The sequence below is a fragment of the Protomyctophum bolini genome (assembly GCF_963924005.1).
Source record: "Protomyctophum bolini genome assembly, chromosome: 8".
Taxonomy (NCBI): domain Eukaryota; kingdom Metazoa; phylum Chordata; class Actinopteri; order Myctophiformes; family Myctophidae; genus Protomyctophum; species Protomyctophum bolini.
The window spans coordinates 48,050,284-48,058,506 of NC_137869.1; the positions used below are offsets into that span (position 1 = coordinate 48,050,284).

The 8,223-nt window shown below is 41.5% G+C and overlaps 1 protein-coding gene across 1 annotated transcript; it reads left to right on the forward strand.

Moving 5' to 3' along the window:
- Nucleotides 1-3,618: 3,618 nt before the first annotated feature.
- Nucleotides 3,619-8,002, forward strand: LOC308320320 (uncharacterized protein; the record flags this gene model as incomplete). The annotated part of the gene is made up of 4 exons (XM_080770633.1): nucleotides 3,619-4,017; nucleotides 4,500-4,567; nucleotides 4,665-4,810; nucleotides 7,810-8,002. 4 exons carry the CDS (start codon nucleotides 3,619-3,621, stop codon nucleotides 7,914-7,916), a joined length of 720 nt encoding a protein of 239 aa, XP_080626759.1. The 3' UTR covers nucleotides 7,917-8,002.
- Between the last annotated feature and the right edge of the window lie 221 nt (nucleotides 8,003-8,223).

Here is an 8,223-nt window from a genome sequence, read left to right on the forward strand (position 1 = left end):
ACCAGCAGCAGCACTTCATCTTTCAAACGCTCTATAGTCAACAGTTTCACGTAAGACTTTTTTTTTTTATCAATTGTTTACTTTCCATTATGAGTTTGGCAAACGATTTGCAATTTAAAAGTCACATTATCTTTCTCACACCTTACAGGTCAGGATCAGTCGTTACTTCAATGAGTCTGGTGTTCCCGACGAGCTCAGTTCCTTCTACAAGCGCAGTAGAAACAGCGATGACTACAGCAATAAGCAGCAGTTCCACCGGCTCCCTGAACATCATCTCGAGCACCGTCAGCGCAACCGTTGCCACCACTGCTACCCCCACCACTGCTGCAGCTACCACTGCACTTGCCACTACAGCTGCACCTGCCACCACTGCAGCTGCCACCACTGTTGCAGCTACCACCACTGTTGCTGCCACCACTGCAGCTGCCACCACAGCTGCAGCTACCACTGCTGCAGCTACCACTGCTGCAGCTACCACTGCAGCTGCCACCACTGCAGCTGCCACTGTCAATACAGATGCTCCTACTGCCGATGAAGACACCGTAACTCTTACGTTTAGTCTCGACCAAACCTTCAGCTCTGATCTCTCCGACACGTCTACCACAGCATATAAGACTTTAGCTGCCACAGTGGTCTCACAAGTAAGAAAAACAATGTGCTTTTGATGATGATGTAATAATGCATACAGGAATGTAGCTTTTAATATGTATTAATCTAATTTAAGTCAGATGTGGATTGATCAATCGATCGATCAAATGATTGAATGAATACTTTATTAGCAGTTTGCAAAAGGTACAATAATGCTAAAAGGATAACTCAGAAAGCCGTGAGGGCTTGTTTCTATTTGTGGTCCTTAATAAAGTAAATCATGGAATTACATGCCATGTTTAAGCACCTGCTTCGGTTTAAATAAAAAATAATTCAGTTCAACACGAAACATTTGCATTCTTCTCTTTCAGGTAAACTCGATTTACAGCACCAGCAGCAGCACTTCATCTTTCAAACGCGCTATAGTCAACAGTTTCACGTAAGACAGAATTCGGACCAATTGCTTACTTTGCATTTTCAGTTTAGCAATTGGTTTTCAATATAAAAGTCACATTCTCTTTCTCACACCTTACAGGTCAGGATCAGTCGTTACTTCAATGAGTCTGGTGTTCTCGACGAGCTCAGTTCCTTCTACAAGCGCAGTAGAAACAGCGATGACTACAGCAATAAGCAGCGGCTCCACCGGCTCCCTGAACGTCATCTCGAGCTCCGTCAGCGCAACCGTTTCCACCACTGCTACCAACACCACTGCTGCAGCTACCACTGCAGCTGCTACCACTGTTGAAGCTACCACTGCTGAAGCTACCACAGCTTCTACCACAGCCGCTGCTACCACTGAAGCTGCCACCACTGTTGCAGCTACCACTGCAGCTGCCACCACTGTTGCAGGTACGACTGCAGCTGCTACCACTGAAGCTGCCACCACTGAAGCTGCCACCACTGTTGCAGCTACCACTGCAGCTGCTACCACTGTTGCAGCTACCACTGCAGTTGTCACAACTGCAGCTGCCACCACTGAAGCTGCCACAACTGCAGCTGCCACCACTGTCAACACAGATGCTCCTACTGCCGATGAAGACACCGTAACTCTTACGTTTAGTCTCGACCAAACCTTCAGCTCTGATCTCTCCGACACGTCTACCACAGAATATAAGACTTTGGCTGCCACAGTGGTCTCACAAGTAAGAGAAATTACATGCTTTCTTAATAATGCATACAGGAATGTCGTTTTTAATTTGTAATAATCTCATTTAAGTCAGATGTGGATTGATTGATTGATTGATTGATTGATCGATCAACTGATTGAATGATTGAATGATATATAATAATATAATAATAATTTTAAAAGGATAACACAGAGAGCCATGAGGGCTTGTTTCTATTGTGGTCCAAAATCATGGAATTAATGCCATTTTTCAGCACCTGCTTCGGTTTAAATAAAAATTAAATCAGTTCAACACGAAACATTTAAGAGCAATGGGGAGGGGCTTTATGAAACTTCACTGCATTGCAGCTTATAATTTTCTAGTTGGGACACGATATTTCCATCAGCAATTGAGCTAAACCTATTTGCATTCTTCTCTTTCAGGTAAACTCGATTTACAGCACCAGCAGCAGCACTTCATCTTTCAAACGCTCTATAGTCAACAGTTTCACGTAAGACTTTTTTTTTTATCAATTGTTTACTTTCCATTATGAGTTTGGCAAACGATTTGCAATTTAAAAGTCACATTATCTTTCTCACACCTTACAGGTCAGGATCAGTCGTTACTTCAATGAGTCTGGTGTTCTCGACGAGCTCAGTTCCTTCTACAAGCGCAGTAGAAACAGCGATGACTACAGCAATAAGCAGCGGCTCCACCGGCTCCCTGAACGTCATCTCGAGCTCCGTCAGCGCAACCGTTTCCACCACTGCTACCAACACCACTGCTGCAGCTACCACTGCAGCTGCTACCACTGTTGAAGCTACCACTGCTGAAGCTACCACAGCTTCTACCACAGCCGCTGCTACCACTGAAGCTGCCACCACTGTTGCAGCTACCACTGCAGCTGCCACCACTGTTGCAGGTACGACTGTAGCTGCTACCACTGAAGCTGCCACCACTATTGCAGCTACCACTGCAGCTGCCACCACTGTTGCATGTACGACTGCAGCTGCTACCACTGAAGCTGCCACCACTATTGCAGCTACCACTGCAGCTGCCACCACTGTTGCAGCTACCACTGCAGTTGTCACAACTGCAGCTGCCACCACTGAAGCTGCCACAACTGCAGCTGCCACCACTGCCACTGTCAATACAGATGCTCCTACTGCCGATGAAGACACCGTAACTCTTACGTTTAGTCTCGACCAAACCTTCAGCTCTTATCTCTCCGACACGTCTACCACAGCATATAAGACTTTGGCTGCCACAGTGGTCTCACAAGTAAGAGAAATGACATGCTTTCTTAATAATGCATACAGGAATGTCGTTTTTAATTTGTAATAATCTCATTTAAGTCAGATGTGGATTGATTGATTGATTGATCGATCAACTGATTGAATGATTGAATGATATATAATAATATAATAATAATTTTAAAAGGATAACACAGAGAGCCATGAGGGCTTGTTTCTATTGTGGTCCAAAATCATGGAATTAATGCCATTTTTCAGCACCTGCTTCGGTTTAAATAAAAATTAAATCAGTTCAACACGAAACATTTAAGAGCAATGGGGAGGGGCTTTATGAAACTTCACTGCATTGCAGCTTATAATTTTCTAGTTGGGACACGATATTTCCATCAGCAATTGAGCTAAACCTATTTGCATTCTTCTCTTTCAGGTAAACTCGATTTACAGCACCAGCAGCAGCACTTCATCTTTCAAACGCTCTATAGTCAACAGTTTCACGTAAGACTTTTTTTTTAATCAATTGTTTACTTTCCATTATGAGTTTGGCAAACGATTTGCAATTTAAAAGTCACATTATCTTTCTCACACCTTACAGGTCAGGATCAGTCGTTACTTCAATGAGTCTGGTGTTCCCGACGAGCTCAGTTCCTTCTACAAGCGCAGTAGAAACAGCGATGACTACAGCAATAAGCAGCGGCTCCACCGGCTCCCTGAACATCATCTCGAGCACCGTCAGCGCAACCGTTGCCACCACTGCTACCCCCACCACTGCTGCAGCTACCACTGCACCTGCCACTACAGCTGCACCTGCCACCACTGCAGCTGCCACCACTGTTGCAGCTACCACCACTGTTGCTGCCACCACTGCAGCTGCCACCACAGCTGCAGCTACCACTGCTGCTGCTACCACTGCAGCTGCCACCACTGCAGCTGCCACTGTCAATACAGATGCTCCTACTGCCAATGAAGACACCGTCACTCTTACGTTTAGTCTCGACCAAACCTTCAGCTCTGATCTCTCCAACACGTCTACCACAGCATATAAGACTTTGGCTGCCACAGTGGTCTCACAAGTAAGAGAAATGTTGTACTTTATCAATAATGTAATAATAATGCATACAGGAATGTAGCTTTTAATGTGTATTAATCTAATTTAAATCAAGATGTGGATTGATCGTTCAATCGATTGAATGATTGAATGAATACTTTAGTGTGCAAAAGGTACAATAATGCTAAAAGGATAAGACAAAAAGCCCTGAGGGCTTGTTTCTATTGTGGTCCTTAATAAAGTAAATCATGGAATTAACGCCATTTTTCAGTGAATTGATATTTTTTCTGTTTGAGTTACAACTTGCTTCGGTTTAAATACATTTTAAATCAGTTCAACACGCTTCGGTTTAAATACATTTTAAATCAGTTCAACACAAAACATTTAAGAGAAATAATAAACTTTATTAAAATTCACTGCACTGCAGTGCAGCTTATCATTTTCTAGTTGGGACACGATATTTCCATCAGCAATGAAGCTAAACCTATTTGCATTCTTCTCTTTCAGGTAAACTCGATTTACAGCACCAGCAGCAGCACTTCATCTTTCAAACGCTCTATAGTCAACAGTTTCACGTAAGACTTTGTTTTTAATCAATTGTTTACTTTCCATCATGAGTTTGGCAAACGATTTGCAATTTAAAAGTCACATTCTCTTTCTCGCACATTACAGGTCAGGATCAGTCGTTACTAGAATGAGTCTGGTGTTCCCAAAAGGCTCAGTTCCTTCTACAAGCGCAGTAGAAAAAGCGATGAATACTGCAATAAGCAGTGGCTCCACCGGCTCCCTGAACATCATCGCTGGTTCCGTTAGTGCAGGTATGTTTGTCTTTTTTAAATACATAATTACAATTTATTTCAATAGCTGAAATGTCATATGATTTTTATCGTTGCTGTCGGGTGGAAACCGTTCCTTTTTTAAATTATTTTAAAGATATCTAGTGACAACCACAGTAGGGTTAGGGTTAGATCTACAAGCTGTGGCATGCCTCATATTGCGAGGCATTGTGAGCTTGAAGATCTGCTATTTTCACTACCTTTGTGCGACACTCTGGATTGATGAAGTATACTAGCCTAATAGTTAATTAAACTACTTAATTAAACTAATAGTAAAAGCATAAAAAGTTGAAATTTGGAGATATGAGGTTTTTGTTCGATAGCAGCGATATACTGCATGGAGCTCACTACTGTTGCTAATTGCTAGATATTAAAAGGAATGTGAACATCTCTCAATTGTTGTCCAGTTAAAGGATAGGATGGGTTTTAAAAACTCTGGAAACTTGTTTATATAACCTACCTTAATTATTCACTCAAATATGATTTAAAAGGATCAATATCTATCTATATCTACACCGGTATGTATGTATGTATGTATGTATGTATGTATTTGGTTAAAATGGGTGGGGTTTAAAAAAAAGGCAAAAGCTTGCTCTGGTGCACTGGCCTAAAAGTGGGTCCTTAATATGTATACGTACTGTATCTATGTACGCATCTATCTATCTATCTATCTATCTAAAAAACTGAGTTTATTTTGTGGTGCACCATCCAAAAAGCTGAGGTTTAGCTGAGATGTGTAAGGAATTATAATTATAACAAATAGGGAAATCCAATAGAAAGTATCAAATGTAAATACATGAAATGGAAGTCTCAAGACACTTGTAAAAATAACGTAACTATTGAAGCTCATTTTGGACTACTTGAACCCCCGCATACCCATGCTGGGTGACTTTTTTCCAAAGATTAGCAGATCTATCTATACAAACACACAAAGTTTCCCATAATTGTGACGCATTGTGAGCTTGTAGCTCGGTTATTGTTGGTGAATTCATTTTGTGTAGAGTGAATAAAAGGAACAGTCTAAGACAAAAAACTGAAGAGGCTACTGGATATTGGAGAACCTGATTTGGACATGATTTGATGCAGGACAATGTCACTATGACAGAAAGAGAAGATGGGTCTGGCCACATTCATTCACCCCATAATCTCAGTGGAAATTGGGGAATATGTTGACAATAGTCGACAGCTCTGCCGATTAATAATCGATTCATTGAACCCAACCCCCATATTAATCAATATCAGATACAACTTATAAGATTTTATATTATGCACATGCCATGGTCCCATTATATGTTGAGTGCATGCTTTGATGGTTACAGTTTTATAATCAGTTTTGATGAGTAAACCTTTGTGGAGATCTTCTCAGTTCTCATTGTATGCTAGTTACTGCCATTCAGGATGGAAAATGAAATCCATTTGGATTTGGGGAGAAGTAGTTTCATAAGGGACTGGTATGAAGTACTTGATATAAAGAGAGTTCACTAGTCTACACTCTACTCTACACCTGCCTTCATTTCATCTGATTGTCAGTCTGGCAGGCACTTAACAAGCGATCGTTAACTGTGTCTGTTAGAGAGAGGGGCAGAGAATAGTGGCTTTGCTCAACTTGATTTATACTTATATTCTCCACTCTGATGAAGGTACATGTTCGATGCAGCCTTACTTATTAGCCCATATTTTAGCTATTAAAAAAAATATATATATATATATATATATTTATTTTTTATTTTTGCTTGAGGCAGGCGGGCCGCATAAGACGACGTCACCAGTTTGACACCCCTGGTCTAAGTTGACTTGAAATCCAGGTCCAGGCCCCTTTTCCACCGGTTGGGAACCGGTTCAGACTAGTTCAGAAACAGTTTTCCAGTCCATGAGCCAGACCTCCAAAATTGGAACGTTAATTATGAATTGAGTGTGCAAAACCATACCTATATACTGTATTAAATTGTTTATAGGATCAATATAAGTAAATTAATATATGATAACCCTTCCACAGGAGTATGGCTTTTTCATATTTATCGCACATTTTGTAATTTTCACCTACAGTAGGCCTATACAATACGTGATAGGTGAATAGGTAAAAATGTAATTAATGATTTCGAAAACACCGGATATGATGATAAGTCCAAAGTGCCTAGGAACTCTGCAAGGCAAGACATTGAACCCCTAATTGCTCCTGATGTGCTGGTTGGTGCATTGCGTGGTTTCCGCCGCCATCGGTGTATGAATGTGCATTACTTCCCCAGTTGATTACTTTCACGAAGACAATGATTTATTGTATTGCACATTTTCTGAAATTGTACATTTTAATTATTTAATTATGTAGGAAAATATGCAAACATTTTAAATATGAAAAAGCTACTACTGTGGAAGGGTTGCCATATATGAATTTACTTATATTGAAAATGTAATATAGTTATGGTTTTCCAATCAATTCATAATTAACGTTCCAATTTGGAGGCCTGGCTAATGGACTAAAAACTGGTTCTGAACTGAACCGGTTCCCAACCGGTGGAAAAGGGGTCTAAAGGTGGTTGCACACTGGACACTTTTTTCGGAAAACCGACGGATAAACGCCGCAAAAAATCTGAAAAACTTGTCCAGTGTAAATGGTGCATTTATTTAGCGCCTTTATCCAAGGCGCTTTGCATAGATTGTGTATTACTGTACATTCACCCATTCACACACACAGTGACATTCATACACCGATGGCGGCGGAAACCACGCAATGCACCAACCAGCAACACCGTCTGCCACTGACAACACCTGTACCTGATCAGGAGCCTGGTTAAATACCTGGGCTGGCCTAGACACTCACCAAGCTGCAGTGACACTGTCAATCAGCAAAACATTAGGTCATAATGGCTCTTACAGAGGCTTTGAGTGGTTACGGGCCTGTGAAATCTCTTCACATGTGGATTGTGGAGGTGAATTCCCATTTCTCACTCTTTTTTTTTTCTCCTTCTCTTCCAACATTTCAGAGTCGTCAACGATATCAGGCAGCAGCCGGCCTCGGCCGACGGTCTTCTCCGTGGCCGTGCTGCCACTTATTGTACTCTATGTGGCTCACCTACTGGCTAGGTTATAGCTGCCATCGTCGTAGGTGACATTAGTTGACCCCGTTTTACACTCCTATACCAAGCAGAAAAAAACTCCAGGAAGCCACAGAGAATTATGCGCTATGAATTTTACCATGCGCTTGTGGTTAAAGGATGTGTATGTGTACAGCCTACAACTAGGCTTTACAGCAGGGAAACTGGGTTGTACGTGTTTGACGTGTGATTAAATCAATGTCCAGAGAGTTTTCTTACTTTGGGATATGTCAATCCATTTACTGAACCTTATAATGACCACGCACGGTCGAAAACTGTCTCGTCTTCCCCTGTCGCACCTGA